The 18,670-nt window shown below is 38.7% G+C and overlaps 1 protein-coding gene across 1 annotated transcript in view; it reads left to right on the forward strand.

Annotated features, from left to right (window-relative positions):
* Positions 1–18,670, forward strand: part of DEPDC5 (DEP domain containing 5) — a 131,059-nt gene that overhangs the window by 14,299 nt on the left and 98,090 nt on the right. The window contains exons 3-8 of the mRNA XM_012660414.1: positions 333–416; positions 1,413–1,462; positions 5,928–5,997; positions 13,584–13,662; positions 14,624–14,685; positions 18,195–18,264. Of these exons, the coding sequence (XP_012515868.1) occupies positions 333–416; positions 1,413–1,462; positions 5,928–5,997; positions 13,584–13,662; positions 14,624–14,685; positions 18,195–18,264 (415 nt within the window). The remainder of the gene's footprint in view (positions 1–332; positions 417–1,412; positions 1,463–5,927; positions 5,998–13,583; positions 13,663–14,623; positions 14,686–18,194; positions 18,265–18,670) is intronic.

The following is an 18,670-nucleotide window of genomic DNA, read 5'->3' on the forward strand; positions in this document are numbered from 1 at the left end:
AGGTTATAGATAGTATGTGGTTGCATTTATCCACCCCTTTTTTTGAAGCCTGTCCTAATCAGATTCTATATATGAAGCTATATTTAAAATTTTCTATGAAAGTACTAAATACTAAATAGTAATACTGTAGGATAAGTTGTAGAATTATCATGAATACTTGAAAGCCTTCTTTGATAGAACAAAATTCTGTTTATTAGGATTCTGCTATTGACTGGTCTTCTAGTAGTTTTCTTTTTTGCAAAAAGGTTTTTTCCATGGTGAGTGGGCATTGTCTTATGACTATAAATTGTGACAGAGTAATGCAAGAGTTATTATTTTATTATCCCTTTTAGGATGTGACTCTTGACCTAGTGGAATTAACTTTTAAGGATCAGTATATTGGCCGTGGGGATATGTGGCGATTAAAGAAAAGTTTGGTAAGGTGTGATTTTAAAAAAAGTTTGTTACTTTTTCCATTATTATGAATAACCCCTGTTTATCATAGAGATTTAGAAGAGCTTAGTAGGGAGAAGAGTATAAAACCATTTCTGATTCCAGCATCTACAGATAATTATTATAAGCATCTTGTGTGTTCTTCTCTTTTCTCTTCATAGCTTTTTTGAGCTTTGTTTTGTTTATTGTTACAGATTGTTACTATACATTTTAAGTTTGAATGGGAAATTATACTATATTTTACATTTGAATGGTATTTTAGTTTTCAGATTTCCACTTGATCTCATTTTTTCTTCACATCTCCTCCTTATGGACAGGTATTTATTATCCCTAATTTATAGAGCTGAAAACTGAGATTGAGAAGTTAAGTGATTGCCCAAGGCTAGATAGCTAGTAAGCAGTTGACACTTGGCCAGAACCCAGATCTTGTGGCTTCTAGGTCAGACTGCTTTTTGCTGCACCCTCCTCCCATTTTCCATATTTATTTTTAATGGACATTTTTTACTCAAAAGATCAGCTCATCAGAATTGTGACCTGGTTCTGAAAATTCTCCTTATTGGAATGTTTGCATATTATGAAATGACAAATTAAAGGTTGAAATGCCATACAGTGTGTATTTTCAGGAAAAAAAAATTGGCTTATTTTTTATTTGATGAGGGAGGGTTCCATTTTCTAAAATGAAAAACTACTATATTTAAATGAGTATATAAATGTAGATATAGATATAAACATGTGAAGGTAAGTATATTTGTGAAGCTGGCCATTTATTATCCACCTGGTCTTTACTATTGTTTATAGTTGCCAGACTCTTTAAGCACCTACTGTTACACCTGCCTCAGCATGTTTTCCTGTGGGGTAAATCTGTTACTCCCAAGTTAATTGAACTTTGGGTTCTTAGAAGGAATTATAAAGCCAGGAGACCTCCCTTGTGACTTTTCATGGCCTTGAGATGTTGAATCTCTTTGTCTCTCTCCCCTTAGGTCAGCACATGTGCTTATATTACCCAGAAGGTGGAATTTGCTGGCATCAGGTAGCTATTATATCACTCTTGACTTATCTATGCAGTAACTGGGCTACGAAAGGTATTTGAATCATATGAATGTTGACCTCCAGGCTCATCTTGAACTCTTGCCCTCAAGCGATCCTCCTACTTCAGCCTCCCAAAGTTTTGGGATTGCAGGTGTGAGCCACTGCACCCAGCCCTAGAATCCTTTTGTAAAGAACTTTTTATCATCAACTAGGGCTGTTTGATTAGTCTGAAATATTGATCCTAAAAAGAAAGAAAGTATAAAGTATTCCTTCCCCCCCCCAAAAAAGGATTTTTTTTTCTTTATTTCCTCAACCTCTAGGACTGTGAGTTGAAAAAAAAAAAAGATATTTTAAAGGTTGTTGGATGGTCAAAAATCTTTTAAGGCCGGGCACGGTGGCTCACACCTGTAATCCTAGCACTCTGGGAGACCGAGGCAGGCGGATTGTTTGAGCTCAGGAGTTCGAAACCAGCCTGAGCAAGAGCGAGACCCCGTCTCTACTAAAATTAGAAAGAAATTAATTGGACAACTAAAAATACATAGAAAATATTAGCCGGGCATGGTGGCGCATGCCTGTAGTCCCAGCTACTCGGGAGGCTGAGACAGGAGGATGGCTTGAGCCCAGGAGTTTGAGGTTGCTGTGAGCTAGGATGATGCCACGGCACTCTAGCCCGGGCAACACAGTGAGACTCTGTCAAAAAAAAAAAAAAAAATTCTTTTAAAACTCCAAGCAACTAAGGCACAACCCAAGTGATTAATCTCAAGCAGAACAAAAAATGCAACCTAGATTCATGCTTCCAGTATAAGCATGTCTGCTGGATGGTAAACCGAGGATCAGGAAATCTGGATCTGCTCCTGCAGTGGCAGTAATTAGCCATGACTGTGAGCAGTAATTAGGGTGATATTGGGCAAGTCAGGTGAACTCTTAGTCTCCACATCTACAGCATGGAATGGTTGGTTTAGAATCTTTTTCTGTCAGGCACTAGATAATAAATATTTTAGACTTCATGGGCCACATAGATCTCAGGTCACTGTTGTATATTCTGTGTGTGTCTATGTGTTTAAAAATGTAACAACCATTCATAGCTGTGGACCATACAAAAACAGAAGATGGGCTGGACTCGGCCTGTAGGCTATATATAGTTTGCTGAGCCCGATTTAGAAAACCTCTTGGATCCCTTTCATTCTTAAATTCCTTGTTTCTCTTTGTAAATGCTCCCATACACATGGTACTAGATAGAGAAAGAAAACCCTGACTCAATGTCAGTTTTAGAGTTTTCAAGATCTGTCCTAATATTTTGCTCAGGCATGGTTAAATGTAAACCACAAAGTCTTCTATCCTTTCTCCAGAAGACTTACAGTATTTCTTTCTTTCTTTTTTTTTTTTTTTTTTTGAGACAGAGTCTCACTCTGTTGCCCTGGCTAGAGTGTAGTGGCATCAGCCTAACAGCCCACCGCAACCTCAAACTCCTGGGCTCAAGCAATCCTACTGCCTCAGCCTCCCGAGTAGCTGGGACTGTAGGCATGTGCCACCATGCCCGGCTAATTTTTCGTATATATTTTTAGTTGTCCAGCTGATTTCCTTCTATTTTTTAGTAGAGACGGGGTCTTGCTCTTGCTCAGGCTAGTTTCGAACTCCTGAGCTCAAACAATCCTCCTGCCTCGGCCTCCCAGAGTGCTAGGATTACAGGCTTGAGCCACCACACCCGGCCAACTTAACACTATTTCTATTATACATTGGATCAAAGTTCACTTTCTCTTGCTAACTACATCAATGCATGAACAAAAAAGATGTTCTGGGCCTCATGTGAGGAAAAGAAAGTATAGTAATTATTTGTATAGTTAATATCATGAATTTTTAAGGAATTTCCCTGTAATTTAACTTTCAACCTGGTAATTAGGTAAATAATTAAGGACATAGGAGACAGTTTCATTATCTTGAGACCCTGCCTTTGAAACGTTATTTTTTCTTAAAAGATAAATATTTTTATTTTCTCTGAGCAAATTCCCAATGTATTCTTTAAAGTGTTAAAACATTAATTTTAAAAACACCACAGAAAATTTTAAGAGAAAAATATCACAGTAAAATTTTATCTCCTAACGATTGACCTTTTGCTTTATTTATTTATTTTTTAATTTTTTAATTAATTAATTTTTTTTTTTGAGGCAGAGTCTCACTTGGTTGACCCAGCTAGAGTGCAGTGGCATCATCATAGCTCACTGCAATCTCAAGCTACGGGGCTCAAGCAATCCTCCTGCCTCAGCCTTCCGAGTAGCTGGGACTATAGGCACATGCCGCCACACCAGGCTAATTTTTTTCTATTTTTGGTAGACATGGGGGTTTTGCTGTTGCTCAGGCTGGTCTTGAACTCCTGGCCTCAAGCAATCTTCCCACCTCCGCCTCCCAGAGGGCTAGGATTACAGGTGTGAGCCAACCTGCCTGGCTTTTTGCTTTTTTTAAATACTAAACTTGGGATCCTAGCCTGTTTGATCATATTGTAACTTATTTTAACTTTTTAATTCACAAAATGATGAAACTTAGTTGTAAGGGATAGTGGAGATCACTGACACCAAACAACTCACTTGATAGAAAAAGGAGGGAAGTGACCTGCCTGAGCTCATGCATAAATCAAGGACTGGTGCTCCCCAGGTCCCCTCCATCGCTGTCTAGGGCTTGGCAGTGTGCCATTTGCCTCTGTTGTGCACTGTGGGAAGCCATGTGTGCTTTTGGGTTGTGTCCTGGGGGATATAAATTTTGTGCTTGCATTTGTCAGTGGCATTTCTTTCTCCCTTGAACCAGTAGAAAAGAGAAAAATACTGCCTCCAGGCTATTCTTGGTTCCTGTTGGGTAAGGAAAAATTAAAGGCTTAGGAGTAAGTGTCAACATTACATTGTGTGTGTGTGTGTGTTTGTGTGTGTGTGTGTGTTTTAATAAGGAACTATTTCCATAGGAATAATATTAATAACTGTTTCGCAGTTTACCAAGTCCTCTCGTGTACAATATCTCATTTAACCTTCCCAGGAACCCTAGAAGATGGATGGGGCAGGATTCATATTAACCACATTTACTGATTTTGGGCAAACGAGAACCAAGAGGTATTCCTCTTGGCGTAAGCCATAGGCCCGGTTCAGCTGTGTTCGTTTTGCTGATATGAGGGAGACCTGGAGAGATTAATTGATTATTCAGGATTTCCTAGGTAACCTGAGCTGTGACTTGTGATACACAGCATTTTCTGGCTTTTATCTGATCTTTTCTTTTTTATGAGGACTGATTGCTTAGGTCGGGCTGGTGACTATACTGGGGGAAAGAGAGTGAGACTGGTAGAAGATAAGGGCTTGAGAGGTTGGGTCCTCAGCAGCTACCACTTTCTCTCCAGGGTAGCAATTTGTGTTAATATTGGCTATGCTTATAGTTATCACTAGTTACAATAACTCCCTAGTTATTATACAAATAGCTACTGGTTCTCTTAATTGAGCACCTGTCCTCAGCCCTAGTGCTGTCCTGAACAATTTCCCCACATTATTTGGTTTAATTTTCAAAACAGCTCTGTAGGGTATCATTGTCTCATTCTTTAAGATAAGGATACTGAACCTCTTGAGTTATTTCCCTGTGTTCATTCAACTAGTAAGTGACACCCAGAGCTGGGATTCCTGCCTAGACCAGTTTCTCTCCAGGCTGGTTAGCTATGACAGCCATGCATTTTGTACTGTCCTGTCCATTTCACGCCCTGAAAAGTTGCACAGGAAAAACACCAAGCCTGAAAAATATAGCTCCAAGTTGTCATTATAATTTTCCAGCAAAGTGGTCTCCATTGAATAGGGATCCTGAACCTTCATGTCTCCTGACTGTGTTCGAATCCTGATACTATACTATGGATTTTTGTCTCTGTTGAAAACTCATTGTATCAAAACTGGGGTTAGCAGGTCGGGTGCAGCTCACACCTGTAATCTTAGCACTTTGGGAGGCTGAGGTGGGAGGACTGCTTGAGGCCAGGAGTTCAAGGTTGGAGTGAGCTGTGATGCCATTGCATTGTAGCCCACACAACAGAGTGATACCCTATCTCAAAAACAAAAACAAAAAAACTGGGCTTAGCAAAATTGTTCATCAGTACTTCTCAACATTTTATTGTGGCATGGACCCTTTCAAGATTTGACCAAAGCTGTAGATTCTCTGCCTGAAAAATTTTACTTATCATTTCAGAGGGTTCACAGATTCCCTGAAGCTCTATCTTAGATCTGTGTGTTGTCTATGGACTCCCAGATTAAGAGCTCCTGTTGTTCATACTCAATATGCTATGAGAATTCTTTAGATTGGATGATTTGTTCATGGAGTTCTCTTTGCAAATCTGTAACCAGTCAGGTCATTGGATATAAGTATCAGAGTAGGGGGAGCCACCTGAAGTTGCCCCTGTTTCTTTTTGGTTTAATGTAAGACTTATAATAATTTGTGTACGTGTCTCCTTTTAGGGCACAGGCTGGTGAGCTGTGGGTCAAGAATGAGAAGGTCATGTGTGGTTATATCAGTGAAGATACCAGGGTAAGATTTATAGAATGTTTTTTCAGTTTTGTCTCCCCACACCATTATGTCTTAAGTCCTAAAATCAAAAAGAATCAAACAAATATCTGATAATCTCCTGATTGCTACTGTTTGCCCAGGTGGAACTGGTAATATTGTCAGGGTCTCCTCCAACTCTGATGTTTTACGGTTGGATCTGTCTGGTTTGGAGTTGCTCTTCATTTTCTTCTTCTGAAGGTGTCTGTTTAATATTAAACAGAGAAATGTAGTATCTAGCCTGTAGGATGCTGTGCTCACTAATACATAGCAAAAGTTAAACTATCCGTCTACTTTTCTTTTCTCCTATCTCCCTGTCTCCCCTGAGAGCAGTGGTTTTCAAGCGGGGGCGATTTTTCACCCCTCCCCCCAGATGTCTTTTGACAATGTCTGGAGACATTTTTGGTTGTCACACCTGGGGGCTTGTGTCATTGGCATCTCGTAGGGATCCTGTAAACATGCTGCATGTACAGAACAGGCCTCCAAAGCAAAGAGTTATCTGGCCCCAAATGTCAGTCATGTTGTGGGGGCTGCCTTGTGCATTATGGCATATTTAGCAGGATCTCTGGCTTCTGCTCACCAGATGCCAGATTCACCCTCCACACCCCACCCTGCAAGTCAGGACAGCCAGAGATGTCTTCATATATTGCCAGATGTCCCCTTAGGGGCAAAGTCACCCTTAGTTGAAAACCAGTGACATTAGAGGTAACCATTATCTAAATTTTATTTTTGTAGTTTTTTATTTACATAATGTTAACACATATATATATTTTTTACCCTAGGTAGTATTTGTTTTGCTCATTTTTGAGTTTTATTTAAGTGGAATACAAATGGATGTCTTTTTTAGCTAGATTTTTTTGTACTCAGTACTATATTTTAAATCTGTAATTAAAGACTGGGCACAGTGGCTCATTCCTGTAATAATTCCAGTGACTTGTAAGGCTGAGGTGGGAGGATTGCTTGAGGCCAGGAGTTTGAGATCAGCCTGGGCAGCATAGTGAGACCTCGTCTCTTTAAAAGTTTTTTTTAAAAATCTGTAATTAAGAATGTATTTGGAGCTGTGCATGGTGGCTCATGGCTATAGTTGTAGCTACCTGGGAGGCCTAGATGGAAGGATTGCTTGAGGCCAGGAGTTCAAGACCAGCTTGGGTGATATAGTGAGACCCCATCTCTTAAAAAAAATAGAAGTATATAGAGTGTATTTGCTGGGTCACAGGTTCCACTCTGTAAGATATTGTCAAATTATTTTTCAAATTGTTTGGACTAGTTTATAGTCCTAGTAGGAATGTATAAAATCTGTTGTTTTTCACTTTTTCTGACACCAGGCATTAGATTTTAAAGGTTTTCGCAACTCTAGGTGGCATAAATTGGTATTTCATAGTAGTCTTTAATTTGCTTTTCCTTAGTTTTCTAAAAATTTAAAACTTGTAAGCATGACTTACAAAGACCATGATAATTTGGTATGTGCTTTCCTCTTCAAACTCCTTCATTCATTTATTGAACAAATAATATCAATGTACTCTGTGCCAGCTACCGTTGCTAGGCATTGGGGGCCATGGTGAACAGCACAGTCAAGATCCTGCTGGTAAGGAACTTATACCTAGTAGGGGGACAAAAGGAACTAGTCACCCCATCTGTAAATGGGGTAATGACAGATTATGGTGAGTACTCCTGAAGGAAAGGGACTGAGGCTGGCCTCCTTAGTAAACAAATCAAATAAATTAACAATCCTGAGAGAAATGGAACATTGAGATGGAGAATAACAGAAAAACCTTCTTTACAAAGGTGGGCAGGGAAGATTTTCCCACAAAGATACCTGAAAGATGAGACTTAGGCAATGTATAAAGGTTGCAGTCAAGAGCATTCCAGGCAGAGGAACAATTGCAAGAGGCCAATGTGGTGGAAATATTGCAGACAGGTAGGGAGAATGATGTCGGCGAGGAGGTAGACAGGTTCCAGCCAGTTCATGGAGGGCCTTCAGGGCCATTGTAACCAGTTTAGAATTTATTCTGAGGACAATTAGAATCCATTGAAGGATTTTAAGTACATGAATTATACCTTTAAAAGATCACTATTCGTTAAGCTGGATTTTGTTGAACTAAAATCCCCAAAGTAACAGTGGTTGTAATACTTGAAGGTTAACTTTTTTCTCTTATGTAAAAGAAATCCATGGGTGCATGATTCATGGCAGGTATGACAGTATTACAATTATTGGTGATCCAGGGCTCCTTCTGTCTTCCTGTTCTGCCATCTTCAGAATAAGACTTCCTGGAGCTGCCATAACCATCTCCATATTCAAGGCAGAGGACAGAGGAAGAGAGACAAGAGGGGTGTACTTCTCACCCAAGTCAGCTTCCTTTATGGGCACAACACTTTTATTTATATCTTACTTTCCTGAATTTAGTCACTTGTAGCTGCTAAGGAGTCTGGGAAGTTTAATCTTTTGACTGGGTCTCTTGCCTCCCAGAATAGAATCATCTTCTAGTTACTTGGGAAGAAGGGAAGAATGGACAGGCATTTGGCATTAACTGCTGCAGCCCCTCTGGCTCTGGTGTAGAGTGTTGTTTGTGAGGGCAAGTGAAAAATCAAAGAAACAAGTTAGGAGGCCTCCTGTAATCCATCAAGAAGGTGGTGGTGTGCACTAAGGTGAGAGCTTTAACGGTGGAGAGAGGTGGGCAGATAGGAGATACATTTCCAGGTAGAATCCACAGAACTTGCTGATGGATTGGATGTGAGGAGTGAAGCAAAAGAAAGAACTGAGCAGCTGGGTAGATGTTCGTGCCATTCATGAGATGGTGATGACAGGGAATAAGCAGGGTGGAGGGAAATCAAAAAGCTCAGTTTGTGAGATGCCTGTTGGACGTCTTAGTGGAGAAATCAGGGGAGGCAGTTGAATCTGGGCTTCATTTCATCATTTCTCCCATGTGTTTCTCCCCTTATCTCCCCAGTATCCTAGCCAAGCCAACGGTTTGCTGTTCCCCAAACATGCCACATTCTCTCTTGTGTCCATATCTTTGTACATGCTGCCCTCTCCTGCCAGGCGTGTCTCAACCCTGCCTGCCCACCTTCCCAAGCCACTCATCCAGGCGTCTCTGCTTCTGGAAAGCCTTCCTGGTCCCACAGGCTAGAAGTATCTCTATGGCACCCTGGACCTGTGCATACATTAGTAGTTACCACACTGTGGTAGGTACACTTGCTTGTGTGCCTTGCCACTGGACTGCAAGCACCCTGAGGGCAAGGACTGTATCTTTTACATTTGTATCCCAAAGGTCTCTGGCATGGCTCTTGACATTTAGTGGTCTCTCAAATGTTTGTTGAATGAAATTTTAGACATGCTCCCCCCTGCCTCAAGAATTCATAATCTGATTAGAAAAACAAGATTTTAATGTGTGAAAAGAAATCAGCACTACAAAGTTTAATTAATGTCCTAAGGCACTCTTACTTTAATTAAACTTTATAGCCTGTTCCATTACCTGGTTTTCCAGCCCACATAAGACTAGAAGTGGGCCAGGCATGGTGGCTTACGCTTGTAATCCTAGCACTCTGGGAGGCCAAGGCAGGAGGATCACTTGAGGTCAGGAGTTTGAGACCAGCCTGAGCAAGAGCGAGACCCCATCTCTACTAAAAATTAAAAAATTAGCCAGGTGTGGCAGTGTGCACCTGTAGTCCCAGCTACTCAGGAGACTGAGGCAGGAGGATCGCTTGAACCCAGGAGTTTGAGGTTGTTGTGAGCTAGGCTGACGCCACGGCACTCTAGCCTGGGCAACAGAGCGAGACTCTGTCGCAAATAACTAACAAACAAACAGAAAGACTAGAAGTGGCAGAATAAAAGAGAAGGGAGTATTAATGTCTAATGTCTGTAACTTATTTCTTTATAGAAAAAATAAGATGAATTGATACCTAAATGGATGAAAAGATGGATAGATAAATGATGTAGCAAATGTCACATCAAGTATAGGATCTAGGTGGTGAATATGTGGGTGTGTTCTGTAGGATTTTTAAAATTTTTTAGCATATTTGAAATTTTTCATAAAAATAATAATAAAGCACCCCAAGTTCTAAATTAAGAATGGCAACATTAACTATTATGATGTAATGTAGATATATATGTATATAAAATATTAAAATATGGAAAAAGTTCTAACCAGAATTAACTAGAATTTTCAAAGTGTCTTTTAAAAACATTCAAATAAAGTGAACATTTGATTTACTTTAAAAAAAAAAAAAGAAGCTGAGCATGTTGGCACGTGCCTGTAGTCCTAGCTACTTGGGAGGCTGAGATGGGAGGATTGTTTGAGTCCTGGAGTTTGAGGTTATAGAGAACTGTGATCCATCACTGCATTACAGCCTAGGTGACAGAATGAGACCTTGTCTCTAAAAACAAACAAACATACACACACACACACACACACACACACACACACACACTAAATTTTAAAAAATTGAAAAGAAAGCAAACAGCATGATTGAAAAGTGGGCAAATGGTTTGAATAGACATTTTTCCAAGGAAGATATACAAATGGCCAATAAAATGTGAAAAGATGCTGAACTTTTTTAGTCATTTCGGAAATGTAGATGAAATCCACAATGAAATACCACTTTAAATCCACTAAGATGGCCATAATAAAAACAAAATTTTAAAAAAGGAAAATAAGTGTTGGGGAGGATATGAAGAAATTGGAATGCTCATACACTCCTGGTGAGAATGTAAGATGCTACAGCCATGGCATAAAGCAGTTTAGTGGTTCCTTAAAAAGTTAAGCATAGAATTACCATATGACCTAGCAATTCTACTCTTATGTATATACCTGAGAGAATTGAAAACATTTTTCATAAAAACTTGCTTATGAACGTTCGCAGCAGCATTATTCATAATAGCCAAAAAGTGGAAACAACCCACATGTCCATCAGCTGATGAATGGATAAGCAAAACGTGGTATATTCGTATTCATACAATGGGACATTATTCAGCAGTAAAAATAAAGAAGTTCTTTTCGATTCATGCAGCATGATTCATGCAACAACATGGATGAACCTTGAAAACATTATGCTAAGTGAAAGAAACCAATCACAAAAGACCACATATTGTAGGATTCCATTTATGTCAGATGTTCACAATAGGCAAATCTATAGAGATAGAAAGTAGATTAGTGGTCCCCAAGGTATAGAGGGAGGGGAAGCGGAGAGTAACTGCTTATAGGTATGGAGTTTCTTTGTGGAGTGATGGAAATGTTCTGGAATTAGAGAGTGGTGATGGTTGCACAACATTGTGAATATACTAAAAACTACTGAATTCTAGCCTTTTTTTTTTTTAGACGGAGTCTCATTTTGTCATCCTGGGTAGAGTACGGTGGTGTCATAGCTCACTACAACCTCAAACTACTGGGCTCAAGTGATCCTCTTGCCTCAGCCTCCAGAATAGCTGGGACTATGGGTGTGAGCCACGATGCCTGGCTAAGTTTTCAATTTTAAGTAGAGATGGGGTCTCGCTGTCTTGCTCAGGCTGGTCTTCGAACTCCTGAGCTAAAGCAATCCTCCTGTCTCGGCCTCCCAGAGTGCTAGGATTACAGGGGTGAGCCACCGTGCCTGGCCTGGATCGTAGACTTTAAAATGGTAAATTTTATGCTATGTGAATTTTTATCTTAACAACAAAAATATATCTAAAAAAACAACATAAAAAAAGAAGGGACCATTAGAAGGGGGATTTCAATGTAATAATAACTGACACAGTTTCAAAGTAAAGAGAATTTAAATTGTAAAATGTAGGCATAACTAAAAATATTTTATTTATGTACATACACACAGACATAATATATAACAAGATCTAGAAAAGTATCTTTTAAATCAACTTAATAAAACATAGTTTTCATATAGTAAAACATATCCATACACAGAATAAAACCGTCTTATATGTATAGTTTGATGTTTTGAGAAAAGTGTATACCACTCTTACCTCAATCAAGGGTAGAAGATTTTCATCACCCCAAAAAATTCCCTCATATCCCTTTGCAGTCATTACCCACCCCGACAAAAGCAATCATTAATCTGCTTCTATCTCTAGAATAATTTTGCCTAAAATGGTATCTTTTTGAAAAATAACTTTAATTGTAAGAACCTTGCATGTTTACTATTTAAAAACTTAGAAAATATGTATTTTTGTTCATTTCTGTATTAGATTTCATAATTAGGAAAAGTAAACAAGAAGAAGTGAAATCACTCATAATACCAATACCCAAAGATGATCACAGTTAACATTTTGAAAGATGTATTTCCTCCCAGTCTTTGTGCTTCTGTGTGTTAGACAGGGAGAGTGATGCTGGGTGCAGTGACTCACGCCTGTAATCCTAGCACTTTGGGAGGCAGAGACGGGAGGATCACTTGAGCTCAGGAGTTCGAGACCAGCATGGGCAACATAATGAGACCCTATCTCTACATAAAATACAAAAAACTAGCCGGGTGTGTTGGCACATGCTTGCAGTCCCAGCTACTTGGGAGGCTGAGGCAGGAGGATCACTTGAGCCCATGAGTTTGAGGTTGCAGTGAGCTATGATGACACCACTGCAACAGAGGGAGACCTTGTCTGGAAAAAAAAAAGAGAGAAAAGAAAAGAAAGGGAGAGCAAATTTATCAAGTGTCTGTTATGCCCCAGGAAACTATAGAAAGCCCCGGGGAGTGAATGGTTTTTAAGGAGCAGGTCTCTAATGAACTAAAGGACTGTCAGAGATTTACATTTTGCTTTCCCGCCAAATCTCTTAAGAGCTCTGTGGAGGATAGAAGGTATTGGGTAAAGTGTGGTATAGCACACAGGGCCAGGAAACCACTTACACTCTTCCTTGAGGCAGTCTGGGTGTAGGGAAGGTATGATAAGAATTATTAATTTATTAAACTGGCAATTCATCATCCAGTACATCTTCGCCCAAGTTCTGTCAACATAATGAGATTTCCGTGACTTTCCCAGGTAGAGTCACTGCCTCGTCTGCATTTCTTATGTGAGCCTTCATGGAACATTTGTATCGGTTGCAACATTTTTTATCCTGCACTGTAAGCTCCTAGAGGGCAGGGACCAGATCTTCTCCTCAATGCCTACGATATAGGTCTCAGAGCAAGAGCTCAGTAACTATTTTTTATTTTTATTTTTAAATTTATTTTATTTTTTCTTTTAGAGAAAGGGTCTCACTCTGTCACCTAGGCTGGAGTGCAGTGGTGCAATCATAGCTCACTATAGTCTCAAACTCCTGCCTTAGCCTTCTATATTGTTGGGATTACAGGTGTGAGCCACCACGCCCAGCTCAGTAACTATTTAAATGAGAGAAAGAATGCATGGATGAAGCTTGCTTTTAGAAGTCCCCCATCATGCTTAAGAGAATTCTTCCATCATTGCTTTTTTAAAAAATTTTGATAAAAAATACATCATAAAATTTACCATCTTAACTATTTTTAAATGTACAGTTCAGTAGTGTTAACTATATTTACACTGTTGTGAAACAGATCTCCAGAACTTTTTCATCTTACAGAACTGAAACGGTATACATCCTTGCTTTCTAATGCAATTATGTTTTTGTTTATTTCAGGTGGTGTTCCGTTCTACGTCGGCTATGGTTTACATATTTATTCAGATGAGCTGTGAAATGTGGGATTTTGATATTTATGGTACTGTTCCTAAGTGCTGATTGTAGCTGTCACTGGGAAGAATTATCTGGTTTCCTACAAGTTGGTATTTTACAGGGAGCTGTTGACATTCTGTAAGGATAGGTCCTAATGCTAAGATAGATTACTATATAGGTAGATAGATAAATTGTATGTGTGTATATATTAGAAAGATTATGAAGTCCATGAAACGTAGTAAAGTATTAATGAAAAACCTGAATTCTCAGATCTTTAATTTTTCTGTAAGTACAGGATGAAATGTTATAGAATGAGTATGGTTAGCAGCCAACACTTCCTTTGATATCTTTCATTTCTCCTCCTGCCATTCACAGAATTAACCAAGTTTGTTTACATTTTATTAGAAATATGATATAATGAGTGGAGAACAACAAAGCTGCTATGAGGTACAAATATCGTGTCCAACACCTCAGCCTCATGGTGCATACAATTCAAATTTGTATTTAGCAAAATTACAAATTAATTTTTGTTATGGATCAACAACGTTGCTCATGAACATCAGGAATTGCCAATGATAATTCATGAATGCCCAGGGCCGAATGAATCATCTTCTAACAAACTTTAAGGATCACTATGAGAATTACCATATTTGGAAGTTAGAGTGTTCTCTCATTCTGAAGATACACTGTGTTTTTCACTCATCAAAGCTCTTTTCAAACTTACATTTTGCCTTGAAGCCATGGCCCCTTACTGAGTGAGGCAGACATTAAATTTGGCTTTCCAATACTTCTGGCTTCAAAGGAAAAAATAAATCAGTAAATAAATAAATTTGGCTTGATAGAAACTCTAGGATGAAACCAATTGGTACATGGCTTTTATGGTCTTGTTTTAAAATATAACAGAACCTACCTTCCCTTTGGTCCCATTCTTGTTACTTTACCTAAAGAAAAAAGTGCAAGCAAGAAATAAAGATAGTCTTTAGCCTCTTCTCATTGTTTCTTTTCAGGGGATCTATATTTTGAGAAAGCTGTGAATGGTTTCCTTGCTGATCTATTTACCAAGTGGAAGGTACGTTTCTTCTTATATACCAGGTCTCATTGAGTAAATATTACTCAGTGCAGATTTTTTAAATGCACTGTTTCTATTAAGCTACCTTAAATTGAGCTATCTTAGCTAAAACCTGGACACCATTAGCTGGGTGTTCTGGCGCATGCCTGTAGTCCCAGCTATTCTGGAGGCTGAGGCAGGAGGATCACTTGAGCCCAGGAGTTTGAGGTTGCAGTGAGCTATGATAGCACTACAGCAACCATAGCTAGACAATAGAGCAATAGAGCCAGAGATCCTGTTTCAAAAATAAAAAAAAATTGAAAAAGAAAAAGAAAACTGGATTCCAGATTTAAATTGCCCTAATCACTTCAACATGATAAAGAGCATATATGAAAAACACACAGCTAACATCAGACATACTCAATGGAGAAAGACTGAAAACTTGCCCCTAAGATCAGGAACAAGACAAGGGTGCTCGCTTTTGCCACTGGTATTCAGCATTGTATTAGAAGTTGTAGGCAGAGCAAGTCGGCAAGTAAAAGAAACAAAAGGCATCTAAATTGGAAAAGAAGTAAATCTATCTCTATTCACAGATGACATGATCCTCTGTACAAAATCCTAAAAAAACCCAGAAAAAATTATTAGAGCTAATAAATCAGCAAAGTTTTAGGATACAAAATCAACACACAAAGTCACTTGTGTTTCTATACACCAGCAGTGAATAATCCAAAAAGGAAATTAAATAAAACATTTACAATAGCATCAGGAATAATAAATACTTAGGAATAATTTGTCCAAGGAACTGTGTAAGAGTTATATGCTAAAATCTATAAAACATTGTGAAATAAATTAATGAAGACCTAAATAAATAGAAAGATAACCTCTCTTCAGAGATTGAAAGACCTACTATTATTAAAATGGCAATTCTACTTTCAGTAATCTACAGTTTAATGCAGTCCCTGTCAAAATCCCCACACCCTTTTTTACAGAAATGGAAAAGCTGATCCTAAAATCATGTGGAGTTACAAGGGATTCTGAATAGCCAAAACAATATTATAAAAGGAGAACAAAGTTGGAAGTCTCTCACTTCCTAATTTTAAAACTTAGTGCAAAATTATAGTCATCAAAACAGTGTGATACTGGCATAAGGGTAGATTTATAAATGAATAGAATTTGAATTGGAAGTCCAGAAATTAACAAATACATCTATGGTCAGTTGATTTTAGGCAAGGGTGTCAAGTCCATTCGGGGGGGAGAATATAGCTTCTTCAACAAATTGTTCTAGAACAACTGTATATCCATATGAAAAAAAATAAATTTAAACCCTTACCCTCACATCATATACAGAGATTAACCAAAATGTATCAAAGACCTAAATATAAGAGCTAAACCCATAAAACTATTTAAAGAAAATATAAGGGAAATCTTGACCTTGGATTTGTCAATGACTTCTTAGATATAACACCAACTGCAAAACAACCAAAGATAAAATAGATCAAACCTCATCAAAATTAAAAACTATTGTGCATCAATAGACACTAAAGAAAGTGAAAAGAGAACCCATAGAATGGGAGAAAATTTTGCAAGTTATCTATCTGAGAAGAGGCTAATATCCAGAAAATATAAAGATTTCTACAACTTAAGAGCAAAAAGACAAAAGACCTAATTAACAAACGGGCAGAGGACTTGAATAGATATTTCTCTGAAGAAGACATGCAAATGACCAACAAGTACAGGAAAAGATGCTCAAGATCATTAGTCATTAGGGAAATGCAAACCACAATTACCACAATTTTAAAAACATGAAAAAATTATTCAGTTACCTGACCTTGATTTCACATGAAAACATCATCCTGATCAAAAAGTATTTGAGGTCACATTATGTAGTAGAAAAAAGCATAGAGAGTTTGGATTAGAACAGACTGGATTGAAAATTATGGTTCTGTTCTGATTGGCTTTTTGACCTTTGAGAATTATTTAGTCTCCCTGAGCCTCTGTTTCCTTATCTGCAAAGTGGAAATAGTGGTAGTCCTTACTGCCTTCATCACGTATCAATTGAGAGACTTATGCCCACACCAACCCATTGTGAGACGTTTTTCCGTACATCACTTACACCAAAATTAGATAAGGATTTTTTTACATGGCATTTACATTGTATCAGGTATTGCAAGTAACCTGGAGATGATTTAAAATATATGGGAAGATGTATGTAGGTTATATGCAAATACTGTGCCATTTTATGTAAGGGACTTGAGCATTCGAGGATTTTGGTATCCTTGGGGATCCTGGAACCAACCCCCCATGGAAAGACAACTGTACTTTATCACATTTTCTGTTATCTTTGCTTCTGAGGTCATTTATTTCTATTGTGTCTATATGATGTAAGTACTGTATACTGGTGTACTACTGTGTATCTTCTCCCAGCTCTGGGTTCAGTGATGTCATGTTGGTGGCTTGAAATCAATTCCATCTTTACACCATGGAAATTGGCAAACACTGCAAATCAGGAATTGATTTGTGCTGAAGTTGAAAAGTATTTCAGTTTCATAAACATAATTTGTACAGGGCAAGAAACTGTTTTTTGAAAATTAGATAAGGATGCTGAGTTTGGAGCAATTGGAGTCTGTTAAATTAGTTCAGTAGCTAATGAAGATCTGCTTTTTCCTAGCACTCTGCCCTTGCTATTGTGGCTTGTATTTGGGAATGTCCACTTGAAATATATCCATGGGAGAATATAAAATGGCTTACAATGTGCATTATGTTGTATACCTTATATGGTGCATGCTGAATTGTCTAGACAGTAAGTATGGTTGGGTATAGAGGAGAGGTTGATTGGTGTAGGCTATTGTCTTCAAAGACCTAGGAGGAACTGAAACTGAGCTTGCTGGCTCACTGGTACAAAGCCATATTTCATGTCCATCTGTAAACACTCTCCTTCTAGGATGTTGATGTCCAGATTCATGAAAACATTTATTCTTGCTAGTCCCAGCCTGTTCAAAAATAATTCATGGCCTTGGATTATACATCTTGAGCAGCTCCCAATCCTCATCCTATGACAGTGGCAGGGTGGGGGAGTGCCTTTGATTTTAAATCCACCATCGTGGAATGCTGTTCTTGTTCCCCAAACTGCACTTCTGAAGAAATTTTAAAAACTGTGAACAGGTACAAATATCATGAGCCTCTGCTACTGGGCTGATCAATTTCATGCCACGTCAAGAACTGGGAGATGGGGGACCATTACTTGTTGGTGATTTTCAGTTTTCTGAGCATTTTCTACATTCTTGAGACTTTAAGTAACTTGCCCAAGGTCACACAGTGGTAAGTTTCAGAGCCAGGATTCCATCCAGGTCTTCTGCTTCTCAGCAGTGCTCAGCCCCCTGCACTATGCAGCATATAATTACATGAAATTATCCAAGTCTGTGCGTTGCTGCTGAGCCTCCTAGAAGTGAGAATATTATGTGCATGCAGGCTGCTTCATAGTGAAGTAAATGAAGTAAACTTGAGCACTGTTTTTCTCTACCCATGCCTAGGAGAAGAACTGTAGTCATGAAGTAACAGTGGTCCTATTTTCTAGAACTTTCTATGATGCAAAATCTGTTGGTGAGTAACTCTTTTTCCTTCTTACAGTTATTTTTTGTTATGCTTCCCCTACCCCAATGACTACCATTCCTTTTCTTCTTCTTTCCCTTTGCACTGTTCCATCTTTCCCACCTTATGAGGACAGGCTAAAACAGGAAGTACCACAGTCCATTAGTGGTTGCAAGAAGTCTGTGGGCTGTGATTCATCTGAAAACCAATTTAATAGTCTGGGTGTGGTGGCTCACACCTGTAATCTCAGCACTTTAGAGGCCAAGGCGGGAGGGTCACTTGAGGCCAGGAGTTCGAGACCAGCCTGGGTAATGTAGTAAGACCTCAGCTCTACAAAAAAAAAAAAAAATTAGTGGGATGTGGTGGCATGCACCTGTAGTACCAGCTACTCATGGAGCCAAGGCAAGAGGATTGCTTG

Source organism: Propithecus coquereli, unplaced genomic scaffold, assembly GCF_000956105.1.
Source record: "Propithecus coquereli isolate 6110/MARCELLA unplaced genomic scaffold, Pcoq_1.0 Scaffold665, whole genome shotgun sequence".
NCBI lineage: Eukaryota > Metazoa > Chordata > Mammalia > Primates > Indriidae > Propithecus > Propithecus coquereli.